The sequence below is a fragment of the Loxodonta africana genome, chromosome 23 (assembly GCF_030014295.1).
Source record: "Loxodonta africana isolate mLoxAfr1 chromosome 23, mLoxAfr1.hap2, whole genome shotgun sequence".
Lineage (NCBI taxonomy): Eukaryota > Metazoa > Chordata > Mammalia > Proboscidea > Elephantidae > Loxodonta > Loxodonta africana.
In genome coordinates this window covers 19,535,033-19,560,647 of record NC_087364.1, presented here as the reverse complement: position 1 = coordinate 19,560,647, position 25,615 = coordinate 19,535,033, and the positions used below count along the sequence as shown (strand labels likewise).

The 25,615-nt window shown below is 41.8% G+C and overlaps 1 protein-coding gene across 10 annotated transcripts in view; it reads right to left on the bottom strand.

The window, feature by feature from the left end:
* Positions 1 to 25,615, bottom strand: part of FLT3 (fms related receptor tyrosine kinase 3) — a 123,245-nt gene that overhangs the window by 23,836 nt on the left and 73,794 nt on the right. For 9 of the 10 annotated variants that reach the window (XM_064275309.1, XM_064275306.1, XM_064275308.1 and 6 more), the window contains 9 exons: positions 22,550 to 22,660; positions 20,502 to 20,655; positions 16,344 to 16,426; positions 15,161 to 15,288; positions 10,202 to 10,324; positions 7,250 to 7,361; positions 5,942 to 6,041; positions 5,136 to 5,241; positions 4,988 to 5,047 (listed from right to left, as the gene is read on the bottom strand). In XM_064275309.1, coding sequence (XP_064131379.1) covers positions 4,988 to 5,047; positions 5,136 to 5,241; positions 5,942 to 6,041; positions 7,250 to 7,361; positions 10,202 to 10,324; positions 15,161 to 15,288; positions 16,344 to 16,426; positions 20,502 to 20,655; positions 22,550 to 22,660 — 977 coding nt within the window. The remainder of the gene's footprint in view (positions 1 to 4,987; positions 5,048 to 5,135; positions 5,242 to 5,941; positions 6,042 to 7,249; positions 7,362 to 10,201; positions 10,325 to 15,160; positions 15,289 to 16,343; positions 16,427 to 20,501; positions 20,656 to 22,549; positions 22,661 to 25,615) is intronic. The other variant, XM_064275305.1, reaches the window with a different exon arrangement.

Below are 25,615 nucleotides of genomic sequence, written 5' to 3'. Positions count from 1 at the left end.
CTATGGCTCACAACAGTCTGATCCACAACTGATTATGGGGATGGCAAAGGACTACACAGCATTTTGTTCCATCGTACAAGGGGCTGCTATGAGTCAGGGGCTAACCTAATGGCAACGAACAACAACAGTCCACGATGAAGCAGAAACAAAGACTGTATAAAACCATCAATGTAAGAACCAGAGGGTGCCCAGTTACCACTACCAACCCTGATCAGGGCCCCAATAGATGGATCATGGTAGAATGGGAAAAAAATGTGGGATAGAACTCAAAATCTCAAAAAGTCCAGATTTACTGGACCCGTTGAGACTAAAGGACTCCCTGAGACTATCACCCCGAGATACTCTTTAAACCTTGACCTGAAATTATTCCAAGGTCACCTTTTAGCTAAATAACAGATTGACTCGTAAAATAAAGAATATCACTTATGTGTACTACGCTCCTTTAAAAAATCATCTATATAAGACCAAATGGTCAACGATTAAAGCAAAAATGAGAAGGTAAGGGGACAGGGAAACAACAGTACTGGAAATGGTACAACCAACATGGAATGAATGGGAATGATGACACATTGTGAAAAATGTAACCAATGTCACTGAGTAATCTGTGTAGAAATTGTTAAATGGGAACCGAATTTGTTGTGTAAACTTTCACCAAAAACACAATAAAATATTACAAAAAAAAAAAAAAAGAACCAGAGAAAATTACTCCAGGCATGCTGGCAAGGCCAGTTCTTCCTATTCAAGGGATGAGTGTGCTGAGGAGAAAAGATGGGGTAGCAACTTCAACAGAGGAAAAAGGACAGCCTGGAGAAAGAACTTTTTGCTCATAATAGGCAGGCTGCCTGGCCTGGTTGTGTAGAACGTGCTTTGCACAAAACTGCCCAGCAATACAGACACGTGGGGGCTGAAGCCCAATCTGTGCTCTGCTCCACAGGCCTTTAGCCTGGAGCAGTGCTCTATCAGCCAGGTGTAGGGAGTTCCTCTTTATATGCACCCCACCCAGAGGGGTGCCATTTTCTAACTCACTTAAAGGAGCTACTGTGTGCTGTCTGTGACACTGGTAGGGAAAACAACCTTCCATCCAGAAGGGTCAAGGGGTACTCTGTATAGCCCTATAAGAAGGAGCCCTGGTGGCACAGTGGGTAGGCGCTCAACTGCTAACCAAAAGGTTAGCAGCTCAAATCCACTATCTTTCTCTGTGGGAGAATGAGGTGGCAATCTGCTTCCATAAAGATTTACAGCCTTGGAACCCCTACAGGGCAAGTTCTACTCTGTCCTATAGAGTAACTATAAGTTGGAATCAACTTGAAGCCAACAGTTTTTGTTTTTTTAATCTTTATGGAAGCAGACTGCCACGTCTTTCTCCCACAGAGTGGATGGTGGGTTCGAAACGTTGACCTTTCGGTTAACAGCTGAGTGCTTAACCACTGCTCCATCAGGTCTCCTAAGACCCCCTCAATAGAGAGTAGGAAATTTGGACACCCGGTAGGTATGGGGACATGAAAGGAGAGCCTCACTTTACCCCAAGACCAAGGTGCTCCCCAACAGAACCAGGAGGTTCTTCAGCAGCAGAGGACCCTCCTCCATGGTTACACTGCCTTTGTTGTCAGCTGCTGTCCAGTTGGCCCCTGGCTCATGGGGGCCCCCACGCACAAAGGAACTAAGTTGTGATCCATAGGGTTTTCTTGGACTAATCTCAGAAGTAGGTTGCCAGGCCTTTCTTCCTAGTTTGTATCAGTCTGAAAGCTGTGCTGTAACCTGTTCCACATCATAGCAACACAAAGGCTCCACCGACAGACGGGTGGTGGCTGTGTATGAGGCGCACTGGCTGAGAACTGACTCCAGGTCTCTCGCATGGAAGATGAGAAATTCTACCACTGAGCCACATCTATGCTACTTTTACAGTCTTGTTTTCCTTCATATACTCCCACCCACTCTGTACATCAGCCATATCCATTTATCTTCCATTCTACTTTTCCAACTTTGCACCTTTGTTCATATTACTCATTCAGCCTGGAACACCCTCCTCACGCACCCATTTTCCAAAAGCCAAAATGCTACCCATTCTTCACAGCCTAGCTCCAAGGACACCTCCTCTGTGAACCCACATCCGATAGCCCAGGTAGTAGTTAATCTATCCTTTTGCTATACTCCAGCAGTTCATTTCTTCTTTCTATAGCTCTTCTTTCAGTTTATCTTATAGCACCCTCTGTCCAATAGACTGTTAAGTCCTTTGGAGGCTTTTTATCCCCCCAATCTTTTTGACCTAATTCCCTGACATTAACTGCATTTTCCTATGTGATCCAAAAAAAAAAAAAATCAAAACAGGAGGACAGGACACACACCATCTACCCAGGTCCATGGAGAGAATACAGAACTGAAAATGGGCTCTCAGGAGTTTAGAAAGGAGTCTACTCATCTGGTGCAAAAAAGAAAGAAGGAAACCAAAGCCCCAGAGAAGAATGTTGTCTACAGGACTAGCAGCCTGCATGAACCACAGGCTTATCTACTCTGAGACTAGATGGTGCCCAGTTACAACTACCTACTGTTCTCATCAGGGCCGCAATAGATAGACCCTGATAGAATGGGAGAAAAATGTGGACCAGAACTTCAAATTCTTAAAAATTTCAGAATTACTGGACCAGTTGAGATTAGAGGACTCCCTGAGACTACTGCCCTGAGACACTCTTCAAATCTTGAACCAAAACTAACTCCTGAGGTCACCTTATAGCTAAATAATAAATTGACTCAAAAAATAATGAACATCACGTGTTTAAGCACAGTGTTCCTTTTTTAAAAATCTCTTCTAAGAAACCAAGCATTCAGCAATTACTTTAAAACAAAAATGAGAATGTAAGAGGACAATGTCATGGATTGAATCATGTTCCCCCAAAAATGTGTGTATCAATTTGGCTGGGCCACGATTCCCAGTATTGTGTGCTTGTCCTCCATTTTGTGATTGTAATTTTACGTTAAAGAGGATTAGGGCGGGACTGTAACACCCTTACTAAGGTCACATCCCTGATCCAATGTAAAGGGAGTTTCCCTGGGTGTGGCCTGCACCACCTTTTATCTTACAAGAAATAAAAGGAAAGAGAAGGAAGCAGAGAGTGGGGGACCTCATACCACCAAGAAAGCAGTGCCAGGAGCAGAGCATGTCCTTTGGACCATGGGTTCCTGCGTAGAGAAACTCCTAGTCCAAGGGAAGATTGATGAGAAGGCCAACAGAGAGAGAAAGCCTTCCCCTAGAGCTGACACCCTGAATTTGGACTATTAGACTACTTTACTGTGAAGAAATAAATTTCTCTTTGTTAAAGGCATCCGCTTGTGGTATTTCTGTTACAGCAGCACTAGATAACTAAGACAGGCAGGGAAACTAGATTAATGTAAATAGAACAACCAGAATGGAAATAATGAGAACGTTCACGCATTGTCACTGAATATCACTGAACAACTTATGTAGAAATTGTTGAATGGGAACCAAAACTGCTGTGTAAACCGTCATTGAAAACACAATAAAATATTGTAAAAAAAAAAGACTTTAGAAAGGAGAAGAGACATTTATGGAATCAGGTTCATATTTAACTAATATGTATCGAGTAGATACTAAGTGCCCAGTACATGCTAAGCCTTTTCACATACATCATCTCATCCACTCTTTCCTACAACCCCATAAAGTATGATTTGTTAATCCAATATTTCATATAAGAAAACTGAGACCCAAAAGAGATCAAGTGACTCACTCAAGTCATATAACAAGTACATGATGGAGCCAACATTTGAAGCTAGCTACTGGGATTTCAAGATCCCATCCTTTGTTCATCTCATCTGGGATAGCTCTTTTCAGTACACCAGGTGGTGGTGGCAGGGGAAGAGTCTGCAAAGTGACCCCAAGGTACCAAGAATCTTGAGGTCCCTTAGCAACCCATTTTACAGGTGATAAAACTGAGGCCCAGAGAAGTAAAGTGCCTTGCCATAACTGGCACAGCTATTAGGAGGCAGAGCTAGCATTTGACTTTCATGATTCTAAGTCAATGCTCTTTCCACTATACCAATTGTTTTGTGTAATTGTTCTATATTCAAGCACCATGTTGAATCAGGAGAGGACAGTAGCTTCTGGAGATCGGAGAGTAAATTTTGTTTTGTTATCTAGTGCTGCACGCCTGGGACACTTAAGAGTTCTTGATTTATGGAAATCTTTGGAAAACGCCATTTCTTCTAAAAACACTTATCAATAACTATTTCTCACTCTATACATTTTTAAATTTTTTTAATTGCGTTTTAGATGAAAGCTTACATAGCAGGTTATGTTCTCATTTAACCATTTTTATACAACTTGTTCCATGAATTGGTTACATTTTTCACACTGTGTAGACATTCTATTTCCATTATTTTTGTTCCGTTTCTGTTAATCTAGCTTCCCTGCCCGCTCTTAGCTTCTCATCTTTGTTTTAAGGTAAATGTTGACCATTTGGTCTTATACCGTTGATTAATTTAAGGCAGAACAATATTCACAGGTGATGTTGTTTACTTTATAAGCCAATGTTTTATTTTGATGAAAGGTGACCACCAGGAGTAGCTTCAGTTCCAAGTTTAAAGGGTAGTTAGGATGATAGTCTCAGGGATTCCTCTAGTCTCTCCTGTCCATTAAGTCTGGCCTTTTCCAGGAATTTGAGTTTTGTTCTACATTTTTCTCCCATTCTATCCAAGACCTTCTATTGTGTACCTGATCAGAACAGTTGGTAGTGGTAGCCAGGCACCATCTAGTTCTTCTGGTCTCAGCTAGAAGAGGCAGTGGTTCTTGTGGGCTATATAACTTTTAAAGGGCAACCTTTGGTTCTTAGGAAGCCATCACAGGGTATTTTGAATTACCACTTTCCTTTATACAAACACTTCACAAAGCCCTATGCTGCTACATAAGGAGTCCTTGTGGAGCCTTGATGGCGCAACTCAGCTGCTAACTGAAAGGCTGTTGGTTTGAACTTACCCAGTGGCTTCTCGAAAGACCTGGAGATCTCCTCTTGTGAAGATCACAGCCTAGAAAACCCTAGGGGATAGTTCTGTTCTGTCATATGGGGTCGCTTTGAGTCACAGTCAGCCCGGCGGCACCCAACAACAACAATGCTGCTACCTACCGCTTCTTCTGCGTCTGCCAGCTGACATCCTAGAAACGAAGTCAGGTTAGGGAACGACGGCCGCTTCCTTGAGTCAAAAGCCCAGCAGGATTGCATTATAAAGTATCTGTAAAAGCCACAGAACCAGAAGCAAGATGTGTCAATCTGAGTGAATCAAAATGGATCATCTTCCACATACAATGTAACACCATTATTACTGTGAAACTATTCACATTTGGCAGGTTTGTTTTATGGCAAGAATTCTACCACAAACTGTGAATCCATATCAGAACTGAGAAATTATGCGATTGGCAAAAAAAAAAAAAAAAAAACAGTTGCCATTAAGTCAACTCATGGCAACCCCATGTGTGTTGGAGCTGAGCTGTGCTCCAAGGCTCTTCTCTGACTTTTTAGAAGTAGATTGCCCAGCTTTTCTTCCATGGCCTCTTTGGTGAATTTGAACAGTCAACCTTTAAGTTAGCAGCCAAGCATTCTAACCATTTGCACCACCCAGGGGTTCCTAGATAATGGGCAGAAATGCATTTAAAGGAACTTAACGTGGAACAGAACTCAGAAAATAGAGTGGAATCACCCTCACAGACCCTTTAGGCAAAGGAACCGGAAGCTGGAATTAAGAACCTCTGAAGACAGGGAAGGCTTCTGTTTTGTTCAGAAATCATCTTCTAAGACCCAAAACAAAGAGTTTTCTTTCTTTTTTAAAAAATCATATAAACTTTGCATTACAGCGCTTTTATTTCTTTTGCTATGAATTTGAAATTAGACTGAATTTCAGATTTCAACCAATTTATAGTCTGATTTAAACTTACATTTCTTCTGTAGCATAAAATGGCTGATCCATTTTAAATCCACTCTGAATGAGTTTATAGAAGTTTGCATCGACTGGAATACCAGGGTAAGGGTTCACACCTGAGAAAAACATTAGAGGGCTGTAATCATCATCCTTCGAGTCTTTGTTTATTCATTCAGCCAGTCAACAAACAACTATTGAGAATTCCCATGTGCCAAGCACTGCTAGGTGCTAAGGCTGCACCTGTGAAAAGTCACGGTCCCAGCTCTCAAGCAAGTTAGAGGTCATGGGTGAAGATGTTGTTGTTTTCAGCTGCTGTCAAGTCATCCCTGCGTCATGGTGACCCCAAGTACAATGGGATCAGACCATTGTGATCCATAGGGTTTTCAGTAGTAGATCACCAGGCCTTTCTTCCTAGTTCATCTAAGTACAGAAACTCTGCTGAAATCTGTCCGGCATCATCTCAACGCACAGGGCTCCACTGACAGACAGGTGGTGGCTGTGCTTGAGGTACACTGGCTGGAAACTGAACCTGGGTCTCCAGCATGGAAGGTGAGAATTCTACCACTGAACCACCACTGCCCCTGGGGGAGATAAACACCAGCAAATGAAACAGGTTCACATGCTGCCTCCGTGAACAACTGCCTCCTTTGCCATGAGACCAGAAGAACTAGATGGTACCCAGTTACCATTGCTGAACATTTTGATGAAAGACTCAATAGAATAATCCTGATCAAAAGGGGGATAATGCAGAACAGATTTTAAAATTCTCATGGAATCAGACTTTCCGGAGCCATGGAGGCTGGATGAACCCCTGAAATTACTGTTCTGAGATAATTGTTAAAGCTTAAATCAAAAAATATCTATTGAAGTACTCTTAAAACCAAACAACAACTTAACTAGAAAAAATGTCTGCCTTGAGCATTATGCTTTTTTAAGATCTATCTATATGGGATTAAATTGAAACAGCAACTCAAAAGATTAGACAGGAAGCTTAGGGAGCAGTGATTTTATGCTAATGAGGGAGGAACAACTCAGAAGAGGAGGGTGAGAATGGTTGCACAACTCATAGGTGTATGTTTTGCCGTGTATATTCTCAACAACAAAATAACTAAAATTAAAAAAAAGAAGAAATATGTTCACATGCTACAGTAGAAGTAAGGCTAGGGAGCTATGGAAGGACCTTTGAAATGGCATTTGACCCAGCCTTTGACTTTTTTTTTGACTTAGGAGCTAGCAAATTTGAGGGCAGATTCAGCAGGGGGCAGAGCTAACAGAATGAGCAAACGCTCAACGCCAAGGGAGGACAGCAAACTCCAAAACGTACCAAGTGAGAATATTTCCCAGAGTAATATGCCGTAAGACCAGACATCACTCTTTATTGTGTAGATCCCTTCAAACAAGCTCTCGGGAGCCATCCATTTTACAGGCAGACGGGCCTGTGTAAAAGCCAAGAGGAGAGCAAAGGGTGAGTTTTCCACAGACGGACATTGCTTCTTTTTTGTCTTTTTACTTTTAAAACAAATTTTATTGAGGTATAATTTACATTCACTAAAATGCATTTAAGTGTACAACTCAGTAATTTTTGATAAATGTGTACATCTATGTAACATACTTAGCATTTCTTTTCAACTTACTTCTCTTTTATTGTTAGCTAGATGATAGGGTTTAATATCTTCCCAAAGGTCACTCTTAGTACTTAATTTAGAAACTCACAGTGCTCAAGGGGAAGTTTCCCACTTTCAAATTAACATTCTAAAAGAGCAGCCTTAGTGGAAACGTATTCCTTTAAGACATCTTGAACAAAGGCTCGTGTTTGGTAATTTAATAGTAGATAGTCATTTTTTTTTTCAGTCATTAACCAAGGAAACCCTAGTGGCTAGTGGCTAAGTGCCACAGCTGCTAACCAAGAGGTTGGCAGTTTGAATCCTCCAGGCGCTCCTTGGAAACTCTATGGGGCAGCTCTACTCTGTCCTGTAGGGTTGCTGTGAGTTGGAATCAACTCAACAGCAGTGGGATATTTAGTCACTAATCAAAAGGTTGGCGGTTTGAATCCACCAGGTGCTCCTTGGAAACCCTATGGGGCAGTTCTACTCCGTCCTACAGGGTTGCTATGAGTCGGAATCGACTCAATGGCAGTGGGTTTGGTTTCGGTTTTTTTTTAGTCACTTTCCATTCAGCAGTAACCAGTCTGTTGCCCAGAGGTAAGAAGTACAGTGAAACCTGTGAGAGCCGGAACTCAATGAGACTGCCTTGTTTTTACAGTCTCACAAGTTTTCCACCATCGATGGGCTGCAGTCATACCACTTCCCTATTGCTCGTTTTAGTGAAAAATATGAGTTTTCCTTCTCTGACAGGTTTTTGCCTTCCAGTTTCGGGCTTTAGCAGGTTTTACTGTACTAGTGAATTTGTGGGGTATTAGTGGAAACTCTGGTGGCGTAGTGATTAAGTGCTACAGCTGCTAACCAAAAGGTCAGCAGTTCAAATCCACCAGGCCCTCTCTGGAAACTCTGTGAGGGGTGGTTCTACCCTGTCCTATAGGATCGCTACGAGTCGGAATCAACTCAACAGCAATGGATTTGGTTTTTTTGTGAAAGTATTTCCTGAAAGAACTTTAGTGCCAGCCCCAAGGATGTTGTGAGGCAAAAACATGTCATCATTATCAGAAATGATACCAGCCTGATACCAGAAGCCTGGCTTCTATGGCTTTAATAACTTCCAATAGTGAGGAAATGGGGGTTAGAGTTGAATTAGTACAGTGTCTGATTAGAATCAAGATGCTGGGGTTCCTGGATACTGAGGCAGGGCACTTTGTACTGTTTTCTTTTTCAAGGGTTGACAGGTCCTTCACAGAGCACATTTTATCTGCCAAGTCAAATCAAAGCTCAAGAAAGAAGCCCTATTTTGAGTCATATACAAACTGATGGATGATCTGATTAAATCAAGAGGGCAAGCCTGGTCAATCTGATCAATTAAAAGACTTCATGGTGGTTGCCAATGGCATATACCTTTCCACAAAAGTGACATGTAGCCAGTAGGGCAGAAACTGCAATGTTGCTGCTATTGCTGGGTGCTTTTGAGTTGATTCCGGCTCTTATTGACCCCATGTGACAGAGCAGAATTGCCCCACAGGGTTTCCTAGGGTATAGTGGGAGCAGATTGTCAAGTCTTTTCTCCCGAGGAGGCGCTGGGTGCATTTGAACGGCCCACCTCCTGGTTGGCAGCTGAGCGCTTAACCATTGCACCAACAGGGCTCCTTGCTTAGCATATAATAAGTAATATATCAACATCTGTAGTTATTATTATTTCATAGGTAGAAAAAATAATGCAGAGAGAAATCCCAAAAATATCTTGCCAAAAAGAAGAGGAATAGGGGCTTAAATCAGGTGTTCTAACTCCTTAAAACCATACTTTCAACTACACAATTTTACAATCTCATATTTCACTTGTAAAAACACATCTGTCCTAGGTTTTTTTTAAAAAGGCAGATTCAATGAAGTTTTAGGGCTCCTTGTGTTAACAGTATTAAAAAAAAAAAACAGTATTAGGATGGCTAATATTCATTAATATTTAATTTAAATATTTTACATTTAAAAATCTACATTTAATATTTAATGTATATGCTGTGCATTTAAAAATACTTTATTGTATCGACTAGCTACTAAAAAAATTTTTTTTTTTTTTAGTAGCTAGTCTTATAATCAAAAACATAACAATTACTTTATAGCTAAGGGATGTGAAATAAGTACAAGTAATGAGATTTTTTTTAAAGTGAAGATTACACTTAAAGGCCCCTAATTGCTCTATTCCACCTGGTCCAAAGGATAGATGTGATGTTATCTTGTTCACGTTTTATTAATTCCCATAAAATCCATTGCCATAGAGTTGATTCTGACTCATAGCGACCCCATGCAGAGTAGAACTGCCCTACAGGGTTTTCTAGGCTGTAATCTTTACTGGAACATTACCTCCTGGTCTTTCTCCCATGGAGCCACTGGGTGGGTTCAAACAGCCAACCTCTCAGTTAGCAGCCAAGCACTTAACCATTGTGCCCCTGGGGCTCCTTTCAAATTTTATTACAGATGGAATATCCCCTCATGCTGTAGGAAAGTCTTCTAAGCATAAGAAAGCAAACTGCTGTGAGGGAGTTTTTTTTATGTTACCATAAATAAAAATGTGTGAGTAGTGACTGAAGGCAGATATCTACTGTAATGATGACAAAATGTAGCTTGCAAAACACAAAATAACAAGATAACAACATAAGAGCTAGCAGCCTCACATTGCCCCTGACAACATAGTTGGAGTCACTCATTATGTCCCGAGCCAATCCAAAATCACATATCTTCACCACTTTTCCATGGGTCACCAGCACGTTCCTGGCTGCCAGGTCTCTGTGAACACACTGTGAAGAAGAAAATCAGAATGTTATTTACTATGACATATATTATCACAGAGTGTCATCTTTCTTCTGGTTTCAAGGTCAAGATGAGTTACAGATGAAGGAAATGTACAATTCACTAAGGTATCTTATCTCACTTGGGCCTCAACAATCAGCGTGAACACGGGTGACCCAATTCTTCAGCATTCGTGCTGCTTCTAGAAAATTCGCAGAGGTCAAAGGGGAAAGATTCTTAGAAAGGAGACCAATGGCATTGAATGATGTTTTGCTGTAAGTAAGAGACACAACAGTGGGGCCTTCCACTGACTCCCCAGGATTTTTAGACATCTCTTCTAAAAATTGTCTTTGCTGTACTGTGCGTGTGGAGATAGGAAGCTCCTTGCTGACTGGGAAATCGGTTCAGGAATAAAATGGAATAATACCAGAGAAAGCAAAGCAGGAGGGAGGATGAGTAGCGCTGCTGCTGGGATGAGATGAGCTCATCACCTGGAAAAGCAAAAAATGAGCCTGGGAGGTGGGCCAGAGTGGAGTCAGACAGAGCCCGAGCTGAGAGGTGGGGTAGCATTAATCAAAGTAGTCTGGCAAGAAAGTTAAGAAGGAAGGTTTTAAAATGAATGCAGCATTACAAGTGTCCACCAACAGAAGAATGAATAAACAAAATGGCGTACATACATACAATGGAATATTACTCAACCATAAAGAGAAACAAAGTCCCGATGAGTACCACAATGTGTGGATGAACCTTGAAAGGCTTATGCAGACTGAATTAAGTCAGTCACAAAAAGACAAATGTTATATGACCCCACTTTTGTGGAATATCCCGAATAGGAAATGCACGGAGACCAAAGTTCGTCAGTGGTTACCAGGGGCTGGAGGGAGCGGGTAACTAATTAAGTAGCTCAGAGTATTTGCTAAGGGTCATGGGAAAGTTTGGAAATGAACATTGGCGATGGCTGCACAACATAGTGAATGCAGCTAACATCACTATGTCTTATGTGTAAAAATGGTTGAATGTTTTATCGCATATATTTTACCACACTAAAAGTTTTTTTTAATTAAAAAAAAAAAAAGAACTGGGCACTAGTAGCAAAGGTCCGATGGGTTCCCTTCAATCTCTAAACAAACAAACAAAACCCCCGTCACAACCCTCTCTAGCTCTCCTTCCTTCCTGCTTTGTAAGAGTGTTGTCTACTTGAAGTCTCCCCTTCCACTTTGCCCACTTGACTACGAGGCCCTGCTGCAATCTGGCTTCTACCTCCCACTTGTCCACCCAAACTGCTTTGGCTAAACCCTACAAGGACCTCCACAGCACCATCTGGTGGACGCACTCCATCTCGATTTGATTTGACTGCTCTGTGGCACCTGGTGCTGCTGCGCAGCATGATCTCCTTTATGCCCTTCCTTCCTTCCATGAATTCAGCACCTCTCTCTCTCCTGTTTTCTTCCTACTGCTCTGGTCATTCCTCTGTTTCCTCCAGAAGCTCTGCCCTTTGACCTCTCTCACTTCCTAGAGCTACACCCTCAGCTCCCTGCCCTTTCGTTCCACCTCCTCTCCTGAGCCACTCCATCCAAACCTAGGGATGCAACTACCACTACCCAAACCTCTATTTCCAACCCAAACTTCTCTCTCGAGCTTCAGGAGTTGTTGCTAGCTATTATCGAGTTGGCCCCTGACTCATGGTGACCCCACGAACAATGGAACGAAATGCCACCTGGTCCTGCACCATCCCCATGATTAGCTGGGAATTGGACCATTGTGATCCATATAGTTTTCATCGACTGATTTTCAGATGTAGATCACCAGGCCTTTCTTCCTAGTCCGTCTTAGTCTGGAAGCCCCACCAAAATATATTCAGCATTATAGCAACTTGCAAGCCTCCACTGACAGGTGGGTGGTAGCTGCATATAAGATGCACTTGCTGGGAATTGAGCCCAGGTTTCCCACATGGAAGACAACAATTCTACCACTATCTAATTATCTACTAGACTAAGCTCTGCTTGGTTGCCCAAGGCACCTCACACTCACCATGTCCAACTCAACTGCCTTTCTCCACAAACCTCCTCCTGATTCCATGTTCCTTCAAAAATCTCCAGCCCAAGCATGAACTCCTTCAGGAAGCCTTTTCTGCTCTGCTTTCCCTCAAGCCCCAGGTCTGATATGGATCTCCCCCTCTAGACTCCCTGAGCTTATATCAGTCACAATATCATCACACTCCAGTGTAATCTTTATCTATTTGTCTGCTTGTCTCTTTGTTGCTGTTGTCCTGTGCTATCAATTCTGACTCATAGTGATCCTATAGGACAGAACAGAACTGACCCATAGGATTTCCTAGGCTGAAATCCGTACAGGAACAGATCATTACATCTTTTCTCCTGCAGAGCAGCTGGTAGGTTTGAACCGCCAACCTTTCTGTTAGCAGCTGACTGCTTAACCATTGCACCACCGGGGGTCTTCTCTTACCTACTAAGTTATAAGGTCTTTGAAACAGGAATCATAGCATATTTGACTCTGTAGCTCTAGCACCCAGCACAGTGCCTGGCTTGTAGTTGATACTCAATTAACGTTTGATGAAGCCAAAGAGTATATGGCTGAAACTGAGGAGCAATCAGAGAAATGGGGGCGGGGGGAGAAGAAGATAACGTGAACCACAGCCTCATCTATTCTGAGACCAGAAGAACTGGATGGTGCCCGGCTACCACTACCAACTGTTCTAATCAGGGCCATAATACATGAACCCTGGTAAAATGGGAGAAAAGTGTAGAACAGAACCTCAAATTTATAACCACCCCCACCCAAAAGGAAACAAAAACAAACAGACTTACTGAACTGGTTGAGACTGGGCTCAGATTCCCTAAGACTACTGCCCTGAGATACTCTTTAAACCTTGTACTGAAACTATTCCACGAGGTCATCTTTTAGCTAAATAACAGATTGGCTCATAAAACGAACAATATCATCTGTAAGTACTGTGGGCTTTTTAAAAAAAAAAAATGACCTATATGAGACCAAACAATGGTGAACAATTGCTTTAAAACAAAGATGAGAATGTAAGGGGACAGGGAAACTAGATGAATGGAAATGGAACAACTAGAACGGAAATGATGAGAATGTTCACACATTGAGAAGAATGTAGCCAATGTCACTGGACAATTTGTGTAGAAAGTGTTGAATGAGAATGTAAACTGCTATATAAGCCTTTACTGAAAACACACAAAAAGAATTACTAAAGAAAAGAAGTCACTAAATTGGGGATTGAGATTTAAAAAAAAAAACTCCGAAACAGGAGACAGTGATGTACACGATTTGGAGGCAAAGGGCCTAAAATGAAACAAAAGGGAAAGGGTCTAAGAAACTGGATAGTCTTCAAAAAGTTCATATTATTACAAGGCCAAGGGGAATAAAAAAGCAATGCCCCTCAACCTCCAATTGTGAGTATTTCAGTGTTTACTTGACTATAGGCAGCAAACTGGGCCAGGCAGTCTTGCATCTATAGAGCTATTTCTACCATCTATATAGATACTCAAGGAAGCACAAGAGACCTCTATTGTAGATGAATTAAAGATAAATAATAAGGTATGCAAGGAACTTGAGAAAAGAGTACCAAACAGCAGGTAGGGAAGCTTCAGAGCTGAGAGGAGGGAAAAGGAAAAGAATGCAATTCAACAATATTAATGAGATAGTAATTTTTAAAACAAAAAACAGTTGAAATCAAAAACAAAAGACAGTTGCCATTGAGTGGACTCCAACTCATGGGAACCCATGCGTGTCAGAGTAGAAACAAGCTCTGTAGAGTTTTCAATGGCTGATTTTTCAGAAGAAGATTGCCAGGCCTTTCTTCCAAGGTGCTCTGGGTGAACTCCAACCTTTCAGTTAATAACCAAGTGCGTTAACCATTTGCATCACCCAGGGACTCATAGTTGAAATTAGTCTCTCCAAATTCAGAGAGAACAGAGGAGAAAGAAGGCAAAAGGAGGGAAAGAGAGGAAACGGGAAGGAAGAGAAGAATAGGAGACTCAAAAAAAGAAGAGAAGAGGAAAAGTTTGGGAAATGACAAGAAGGTAATGCAAGGTTAGAAAAAGAAAGAAGGGAGGCAGGGATGGCTTTAAATCTGCTTACAGCGAAAGTTGATTATAGACTGAATGCAAAATTGTGGGTAAATGAAGATGGAAAAACTGGAATGGAAATAATGAGAATGTTCATGTATTTTGAAGAATGTAACCAATGCCACTGAACAATTTGTGTAGAAATTGTTGAATGGGAACATAAACTGCTGTGTAAACCTTCACCAAAAACACAATATAACTTAAAAAAAAAAATGAGGGTAAAGCCCATAGTTTGAGGCAAACTCAGTGGCCTTACCATCAATGGAACTAGAATTGGATTAGCAGCCCACAACACCTGAGTGCGAATTAGAAAAAGGAGCCCAGGGTGGCTGGCTTGGCAAGCTGAGCACACCGGATTTTTGCTTCCACTCACCGCTAGATCAAATGCCCATGTGTGGAGCACAAACTGAGCAACTGTACAAGGAGGGCCTGATGATGCTATGTCTGGTTTTGAGTAGAGATTCCCGAGAACTTCCAGTCTCAACCCTTTGCTCTGGAATTTTCAGGGAACTTTGGACAACTGGAGAAAGTATGATAACCATTATCTAATAAGGGACCCCAGGCCTTTATACTACAATTAAGAAGGAGCCAAGATGTTCTAGAGGATTCCAACGACGAACAGGAGGAAAAAGATAGCCTACGGGATACAAGTTCAAACAAACAAACAAAAAATATAACCTCATCTCTTTTTCTTTTTATCTTTTTGTGTTCTAATCTTCTTTGGAAGGGCCTTACCGATTTAAACTCCAGAAATTCCATCCCTTTGGCAACTTGATATGCAAAGCAAAGGAGGTCCTCAAATGTAAGTACATTCAAGTCCTCTTCTTCTTCCAGCCTTTTTTGGTTTTCATATTCAATTTCATCTGTAAAATAGAACCAGTCTTCACTTTTGTCAAAACACTAAGAAGTTGCCCGGTTACATCTCTATGAGGGGGTAATTAAAGCCACAGTTAGGCAAGGAGATAAGACATACAAATGAAGTTCTCCCATGATTTATCTGGCAGCTCTATACCAACCTATTTATACTAAGAGGTGTGCAGCCCATGCAGGGTTAGATAAAGATTCTTTTTGGTTAGAGAGAATAAATTTCCTAGCTGCTTTGGTGAATAGACGGTCTCCAAATTATGAATTTTAGATGCTTTTTCTTTTTGTTTTTTTGCACTAGGTAGTTTTGTCACATTGGGGAAGGCACTAATTTTAAGTGAGTGTTTACCACATTTATGAACTGTATCGTGCACTTAAGGAATCCTGGTGGCGCAGTGGTTAAGCACTTGGCTGCTAATCAGAAGGTCAGCGGTTCGAATCCACAGCCACACCGTGGGAAAAAGATGTGGCAATCTGCTTCCATAAAGATTACAGCCTAGCAAACCCTATGGGGCAGCTCTACTCTGTTCTATAAGGTGGTTATGAGTTGGGATTGCCTCGATGGCAATGGATTTATTGTGCACTTACTGTTCTTCCATTTCAGCCTATGATGACCCTATGAGGAAGGCAGTGTTAGGCCCATTTTACAAATGAGAACACTGGGACTCAGATGGTTAAATAACTTGTCTAGAGTCACACAGCCGAACGTGGCACAACCAGAAGTTGACCCCACTCGGTATGACTTCAAAATTCATCGTCTTTCCCACATATCAGGTAACGGGATGGCTCTAATTTGTGACTTTAAAAAGAAATCACCTGCCCAAATAAAATAGCTCTCAGTGTTTATTAGTTGGACATTGACATAAAACTCACAATCTCTAGATTGCTGGCTTTAACAACCTTTAAAGAAAATATGTTTTAATAAAGACTGTAAATGACATTAGCAAAGAAAAAAAAAACACTTCTGCATTTACACACTTTTAAAAAATCATTAGCATGAAACAACTGTATCCATTTCTGTTTTGAAGTGCTACTGATTAGAATAAAATCTTACCTTCGGAATGAAATGAATTCCCATTGAACCCTGAGATCTGATCCAAATCCTGTTGTATCTTTACTTCTCTTGAACCAGGCATGCTATTAAAAAATATATGTATTTTTTCATTATTTATATTCTTCTTCTGAAACTTAATTAAAAATTATGTAATATAACCTGTGAAAGCCAGAACCTATGTAAGGTAAAAACCTGTCAGAGAAGGAAAACTCAAATAGTTTCCATTAATAGTGACAGAAAAGTGGTAAGACTGTACCCTGTCAAATGTGGAAAACTTGTGAGACCCGAGAAACAAGGCAGTCCTGTCAAGTTCCAGCTCTCACAGTTTTCACTGTAATTTATCATAGACATAGATTCAAATAATAAATAGGTTTTTAAAATAAAAGCACACCATCAACTTGTCTATTTTCTTAAATATTAAAATAAGGCTTTGAACCAGTTCTGCCCCACTCAGTGATGGTCAATGAAGCAAAACCTGAACAGACCCAAATTTTTAAAATACGGCTGAAGTGGGACAATAAGCAAAATGGGAAAAATTACAGGTGAAAGCCCTGACAGAAACTTAATCTTCTTCTTAGAAAAAAAAAAAGGCAGAATGTGCATTGCATAGCAACCAAATCTCTTGACTGGCAGAGTTGGAAACAGCGGTGCCCCTCTCAAAGATGGTGGCCAACCACGCCGCTTTGAACATGTATTGCTCTCCACAGTCCTGGCAATAATTCAGTCTCCCGTATCAGGCTCCTGGAAGGGCTCGCCATGCCACTTTTGAGTCTCCCATCACAAGGCTTCCACCCATAATTTTTCCTGTTCCGCTTCTCATTCCACTTCACCCAAATTTTAAAAATTCGAGTCTGTTCCGATTTCACCTCATCAGCCATGACTGAACTGGTTCGAACCAGTTTGAAGCCCTGCATTAAAAACACGTAATCACTGTTATATGTACAGAATCTTAGAGTTCAAAAAGAATCTTACTTAATCCTTACCACAACCCTGTGAGCTAGATGCTAAAACATTTTATAAAAGAGAAAATTAGGCTTGGTGAGAGAAATAGGATTTGCTGATTTCACAAGACCAGTAAATAGTGGAACAAGGACTCAGCCTTCTTCTGTTTCAACACTCAGCCCATTTTACCTACAAAAATTCATCTAATGCAGGTCTTCCATAAAAATCTACAAGAGTTTTACTGTCTTTCCTTTTTCAAGTTTGCCTTTGTAAAGCTCATTTCCTTTTCCTGTGACTAAGTTAATAGTAATCAGAAAGACCACCACCCATCTGTCAGTTTGTCATACTGTGGTGGCTTGCATGTTGCTATAATGCTGGAAGCTATGCCTCCAGTTTTTCAAATACCAGTAAGGTCGCCCATGGTGGACAGGTTTCAGCGGAGCTTCCACACTAAGAATAGGAAGAAAGGCCTGGCAATCTATGTCTGAAAATTAGCCAAAGAAAACCCAGGGATCACAACAGAATATTGTTTGATGTAGTGTTGGAGATGAGTTCTCTAGGCTGCAAGACACTCAAAATGCAAAGTGGCCACAAAAATGAACTTGAGCATCCATACCAGTGATCATGAAGATGGTGCAGGACCAGGTAATGTTTCATTCCATTATACATCAGGTTGCCATGAGTCAGGGCTGACTTAATGGCAGCTAACAATAACATCAATCATGAAAATCTCTTTTAAGATATATAAAACAGAACTCCTTGCAGCCCTGGTGGCGCAGTGGTTAAGAGCTTGGCTGCTAACCAAAAGGTCGGCAATTTGAATCCAGCAGCTGCTCCTTGGAAACCCTATGGGGCAGTTCTACTCTGTCCTACAGGGTGGCTATGAGTTGGAATCGACTCAACGGCAATGGGTTTGGGATTAATTCAGAACTCTTAGAGGTATTCTATACACGTTACATACAGAAAATGATTTTTTTTTTTTTTGCACCATACAAGTTTATCCCAATTTACAATTCCCATATCTTTGGAAAATGGCCTAATATGTTTTGACCACAAATATTCCAAATGTAATTGCTTCAGAGTATTTAATATCCCCAGTAGCTGGAATGAATCACAGGAGCTAAGTTTACTGGCATTCATTATTACTGATAGAAGCATGGGTGGCGCAATGGTTAAGCGCTTGGCTGCTAACCAAAAGGTTGGCAGTTTGAGCCCACCCAGTGGTTCTGTGGAAGACCTGGTGGTCTGTTCCTGTAAAGGTCACAGCCAAGAAAACCCTATGGGGCTGTTCTACTCTGTCACATGGGGTCACTGTGAGTCAGAATTGACCTGACAGCACCTAACGACAACAAGCTATCACTGAGCATGGTGAGCCGACCATGCGCACTGGACTTATTAGCATGGGCTCTCTGTTCTAGAGTGCCAATGACATTGTAGAGTTTGCTCAGATTTAGAATATAAACAGAGGTATGAGTGTAAAGGGCAGGACTGGTGCAACCGGCATGAAGGGGTCAAGGGCAGCTTCATGAACACGTGACCTCTGGGAACTTCCAGCTTGAAGATGCTGGGTGTCTGTCTCAGACCTTGAAGGCCAAAGGCCTACCTGGCAACTCATGTTCTAAGAAAAAAAAGCTCCAAATTTTCAAACACACCCTCCAAAAGTCCCCCAACAAAGATAGAAGTCTCTGACAAATAAATGTGCCTTCTGAACAATGAAGAGCTTTCAGACATGCGGGAAAATCAGAACGCATTGTGGATTGAGGACTCTTTCTGTAAAAATCCATGGGAATTCATTCTGAAAAAGGTGCTATGGAACTATAAAAAAAATAATAATGATCAATAATTAGCAAGGAATTCCCAAGGATGAGGACCAGCATCCCTCCAAATTCCTAAAGGTCTTGTTTATGCATGATGAAACAATAAATCCCACCAGGACCCAGAATCACTCAGGGACTTCACCGATGGTAAAATAGAAAAATGTTTGGAAAAAAAAAAACCTAGTTGCTGTCCAGTTGACTCTGCTCCTGGCGACCACACGTGCATGAGTTTTCAATGGTTGATTTCTCAGAAATAGATGTCCAGGCCTTTCTTCCCAGGCACCTCTAGAAGGACTCGAACCTCCACCCTTTTGGTTAGCAGCCAAGCACGCTAACCACTTCCACCACCCAGGGACTCCAGACAAATGTTACCACCAAGGGAGGAAAACCCAATAAGCAAGGTAAGCATGGGCTTACTTGTGCTTACTTACTAGTCTATAATGAACATTCAGAAACCCATGTGAATATGTTCACTGCAGATTAGTAAGTAAGTACAAGTAAGTCCGTGATTATCTTGTTTACTGGCCTATCTGCCCCTGTCAGGGAATGTTAATTTGAGGAGAGGATTTGATTCCATAGGAAGGTTCTATGGGGTTGGGAGAGAGAGAGATGCCAACCATACCTAGAAGCAGAATTTCTGATGTGGTGAAAAATGTGAAATTGTTCACTACAGGTTATCTGATAAGCAAGGTAAGCACCGTGCTTACTTTGCCTATTGGATAATTAGCCCCCGGTTACCACCAGGAGCCCTGGTGGCACAGTGGTTCAGAGCTCGTGTGCTAACCAAACAAGGTCGGCAGTTTGAATCCACCAGCTGCTCCTTGGAAGCCCTGTGGGGCAGTTCTACTCTGCCCTATAGGGTCACTATGAGTCAGAATTGACTGCAATGGGTTTTTGGGTTGAGTTATCACTACTTTATTCTGTCTCCACCAGGTTATGTCAGTCCATCTAACCTAATTTTTTAAAAAAATCCAACTTATGAATTTAGAGCTATTTTGTATAACACTCCTGGGACCTAACTGACTTTCTAGAAACATGTCAAGGACTTGGAAGAAGTGTTAACTTTTTCTAGCAATATCTGTGTGCTAATAACTGGGAGGCCTGAAAGATTTAATAACGCACCTTTCCAAAAACTTAACACATGTCTAGGGAGTGATTTAGGTACAAGGGGAGAGACTGGCTCAGCTCTAGTCCCTGTACTGTAGGAGAAGGAAAGTACTCGTTCCAGACCAACAGGAAAACTATAGCAAAGACCAGTGACTACTCTAGGTCTTCGAGCCCACAGACCACACAACGCTGGACTGTGGCTTTGAGAAGCTGATCAATAGGGGCTGTTTAACCAGGACACTTCAGCTGTGTTCTACAACGTGTAATTATGAACCCCGACCCAGTCTCTTACCTGGGATTTGATTGTGATTGGAAAGTGGGGTAAAAACTGAAATTGTGTTCCTTAAAAATCTCTGTCCACGTCCTGTGAAATTTTTCTCTTTTACTTCTTAGATAGTTGAGAAGATCACCGTAGCAACAGTATTCAAAGATCAAGTAGATTGGTCCTGAAATAGTTACAGTTTTTATTATAGGCGTAGAAAAAAACCAAACAGTTTTCTCAGAAGTCTATGTATCAGACAACATAATCTAGGGGAGCTCGATTCTCCTCTGACTTTGGGAAAGTCCAACTTTTCCTGAGCCTATCCCTTCTTAGACTCTAAATTCCACTTCAGCTTTTTGCTTAAAAGCCCCTGGGAAGTAAAATCTTCTTGCCTTTCACTTTAGCTCTTGTCGTACAAGTAGCCAGAAACCCTGGAGGTGTAGTGGTTAAGTGCTACGGCTGCTAATCAAAACGTCGGCAGTTGGAATCCATCAGGCGCTCCTCGGAAACTCTATGGGGCAGTTCTACTCTGTCCTTTAGGGTCGCTATGGGTTGAAATTGACGTAATGGGTTTGGTTTTTGTGGTTTTATACAAGTAGCTACACCAATAACCACTGGTCACCTGGATTCTCCAATCTGCAACTGGGACTAAGATGCTAGCTGAATTGAGGACACTTGGTCGACACTATGAGTCAGAATCAACTCGACGGCAGTGGGTTTGGTTTTTGGGTTTGGTCAACACTTGCCGATTTATTGCTTGTCTGAGAAAGGAAAGACATATTCCAACCCCCTCTTAGATTCATTTTCTTTTTTTCTCTTCTTTTAGCACCAGCCCCAGGCTGGCTGTCCCTGAAAGCTGCATTTTGTACACAGTGCCCACGGAAAGAAGCCTCTCTGAGCACATCACTTGGGTATTTCTAAGTAGAAGTGAGAGAATCAGAAAGCATGCCTCAGAGAGCCTGGGAAAATGAACTTGGAAATCCTGCCTGGATTATGCCTTATCTGAAGACAGCCCACCTGGGGCAGCACCCCCAGCTGTGCCCAGTAACCACTCTCCACCGCATTTATGCCGCCTTCACACCTGGGGAAGAAGCCCCATCTGAGCAGGCAGAACCAGATACCACACAATGTGCTTGCAGTGTTGTTTTTCAAGAGGAAATTTAAAGAATGATGTGATACATCACGATAAAGTAGGTAAGAGATAGGCATTCTTTATATTGAGCTATCCGACTTTACAGGTCATATTATATATACATACATATATACATACATCTATGACAGATACATATAACATGGGTTACGTGTATAATCCATCAAAACCAAACCCACTGCTGTCGAGTCGATTCTGACTCACGGCGACCCTACATGACAGAGTAGAAGTGCCCCATGAGTTTCTAAGGCTGTAAATCTTTACAGAATCAGATTGCTACATCTTATTCCTGTGGAGCAGCTGATGGGTTCACACCACCAACCTTTTGGGAAGCAGCTGAGCACTTTAACCACTGCGCTACCAGGGCTCCTTATACACATGTGTAAAACCAAAAAATAAATAAATAAAAATAAAAAACAAACAAACCCTCTGCCATCAAGTTGATTTTGACTTACAGTGGCCCTGCAGGGCAGAGTAGAACTGCCCCATAGAGTTTCCAAGGCGTGGCTGGTAGATTCGTACTGCCAGCCTTTTGGTTAGCAGCTGAGAGCTTATCCACTTCGCCACCAGGGTTCCATATAGATGTACATATATATATATATATAGGGAAACCCTGGTGGCGTAGTGGTTAAGTGCTACAGCTGCTAGCCAAAGGGTCGGCAGTTCGAATCCACCAGGCGCTCCTTGGAAACTCTATGGGGCAGTTCTACTCTGTCCTATAGGGTTGCTATGAGTCAGAATCGACTCGACAGCGCTGGGTCTGGTTATATATATATAGAGAGAGAGAGAGAGAGCGCTCAATGTCTAACGCCACTTGGGTTTGAGGGCCCACTCTGACTGAGGAAAAAAAACAAAATGGGAACAAATGTACTCTTTATCTTCAGGTAACAATACCTTTGATCAGGTGTTTTTAGTGGAAATGGATTACCTGACAGCGTACATGCCCCCAAAAGGTTCACAATATTCTCATGGCTTCCAAGGTGAGTCATCATCTTAAGTTCTGACATGAGAGCTTCTTTTTCAGAGCTGTCTGCCTTTTCTGTGAATGGAAGGGCATACACATGTGAAACACAGCTAAAACAGGAATATTATGTTGTTGAATAAATTAAATCATTCCTTAGTTGAGAGCGGATATGTATTATTTATCTAGATACAAAGTTGTAAGAAGAGAGAAAATGAGATGCTCAAAAAAAAAAAACAAAACATGATTTTCCTCCATAGTAAAAGTTAACATGTATGCTAAAGGGAAAAAAAAAAAATATATATATATATATATATATATATATATATATATATATATATATATATATATATATATATGTGTTTGACTCCTGGATTTGTTGTAGTCACAGAGAGATAAGATAGGAGTGTCACTAAGGGTGGGTGGCTACCCATCCAGGCAAGGCCTCACAGCTCCAGCCTGTGGCCCTCAGCTCCGTAGTCTAGAGCCTTACATTTTTCAGTGAGTCCAGTGTGGAGGCGTCTGAAGAGAACTGACTCTCACAAACCAACTTCTCAAGAGACTCGTTAACTGATAATGAGAAATATAGTTGCTGAGCAGCCTGGAATGTATTGGTTGGTCGGTGTATTATCTCCCTGGAGGAAAATCTAGATAGCCTGGCAAACTGTATTTACGATCTTTGTTAGAATTCCAGCATGAGGGTAGTTATTGATAAGGAGCCCCTGGATGGTGCTAACAGTTCAGCACTTGGCTGCTGACTGAAAGGTTGGTGGTTTGAGTCCACCCAGAGGTGCCTTGGAAGAAAAGCCAGGTGATCTACTTCCAAAAGGTCAGCCATTAAAAACCCTATGGATTACACACAAAAAGAAACAATCTTTGACGGTTACCAGGGAGGGGAGGGGTGGGGATGGAAAAACGCTAAATAGACAATAGATAAGTGGTAACTTTGTAAAGGGTAAGAGAGTACACAACACTGTGGAAGCCAGCACAACTTGTACAAGGAAGCGCCATAGACACATCCAAACTCCCTGAGGGACCGAACTGCTGGGCTGAGGGCTGTGGGGACCATGGTTTCAGGGAACATTTAGCTCAATTGGCATAATATCATTTATAAAGAAAACGTTCTACATTCTACTTCGGTGAGTAGTATGTGGGGTCTTAAAAGCCTGTAAGCAGCCATCTAGAATACTTCACTGGTCTCACCCCTTCAGGAGCAAGGAAGAATGAAGAAAACTAAAGACATAAGGGAAAGATTAGTCCAAAGGACTATGAACCACATCTACCAGGACCTCCACCAGACTGAGTCCAGTACAACGAGATGGTGCCCAGCTACCATCAGTGAGTGCTCTGACAGGGGTCACAATAGAGGGTCCCGTACAGAGCTGGAGAAAAATGTAGAACAAAATTCTAACTCAATAAGAAAGACCAGACTTGCTAGCCTGCGAGAGACTGCAGAAACCCTGAGAATGTGGCCCCTGGACACCCTTTCAGCTCAGTAACAAAGTCACCCGGAGGTTCACCCTTCAGCCAAAGATAGGACAGGCCCATAAAACAAAATGAGACTAAAGGGGCACACCAGCCCAGGGACAAGGACTAGAAGGCAGAGGAGGGCAGGAAAGCTGGTAATAGGGAACCCAAGGTTGAGAAGGGAGAGTGTTGACATGTCGTGGGGTTGTTAATCAATGTCACAGAACAATATGTGTACCAACTGTTTAATGAGAAACTAGTTTGTTCTGTAAACCTTCATCTAAATAAAAAAAAAAAAAAAAACCCTATTGAGCACAGTTCTATTCTGACACACAAGGGGTCACCAGGAGTCGGAGTTGACCCGATGGCAACTGGTTAGTTTTTGATGAACTTCAAGGGCTCCTGTCATGGAGGCTGATGTGGCAGCTCAGGCACCCCTGTCCCCGGTTGGCTCCAGAGCTCCGGAGACAAGGCTCCTTGGCCCTATCTCTGCAGGCTCCAGGCACCCAGCTTTCTATTAACATATTCTTTCTGACAGATAGAGTAACTTTTGTTTCCACTCGATCAAGACTTGATTAGATTTCTAAGACCCATTATTTTGTCCTGGAAGATATCCTGTCTCTTCAGGTGGATTTTCCAGGGTGTTGGTGTTATCTATTTGGACTTGCCTCAAGATCTTAGCTTGGTTGGGAGTGGGTTACTTCACTGTGTACACCATGACCCACTAGTACATAATGTCTTCAGCTGCTTCAGCCTTTATAGGGGCATGTGGATTTCAATTGTCCATTTTCTCTTCCTCATGATAAAAAATAATAGTTCATATTTTATGGTGTGTTTAACCTTTTCAACACACTTTCATATACCATTATGTCTTTCATTCATCCATTTGACAAATATTTATTGAGAGCCTATTGTGTACGAGGCAATGTGCTAAGCAGTGGGGAATGAATGATAAACCAGACGCAGCTCTTTCTTCCTGGAACTTAGAATCTCCTGGAAAAGGGCAGTAAGTAAATGAATTACAACATAGTGCAAAAAATGCAATGTGCAAGTGAACGCAGGGGTGCTGTGGGGTCACACAAGATGGACATTTAACTTAGCTTTGGAGGGGTGGGAAAAGAAGCACCAGATGTCTGAGCTGAGGCCTGAAGAATAATAAGAATTAGCTAGATGAATTCACAGTGGGGGTGGGGGATGGAGAAGAACATTCCAGACCAAAGTAACAGAATGGGCAAAAGTTGAGAAAGAAGAGGACATGGCAAAACAGACATAGACCTCACCCTTATAAGGCTTATAGACTAATGAGACAGGTAAGACATTAACTGAATAATTAAACAACTATGTAATCATAATTATAATAAATTCTATGAAAAAAGTCTACAGGGAGCTAGGAAAACATATAGCAAGGGACATGTGCTCCTCGGTGGTGTCAGAGATGGCTTCCCTGATGAAATGGTATTTAAGCTTAGCTCTGAAAGAGGAATGGGAGATACCTAAGTGAAGGGGAAAGGCTAAACAGGACCAGCCTGTGCAAAGGCCCAGGGGTGGGAAGGAGCACGGTGCTCT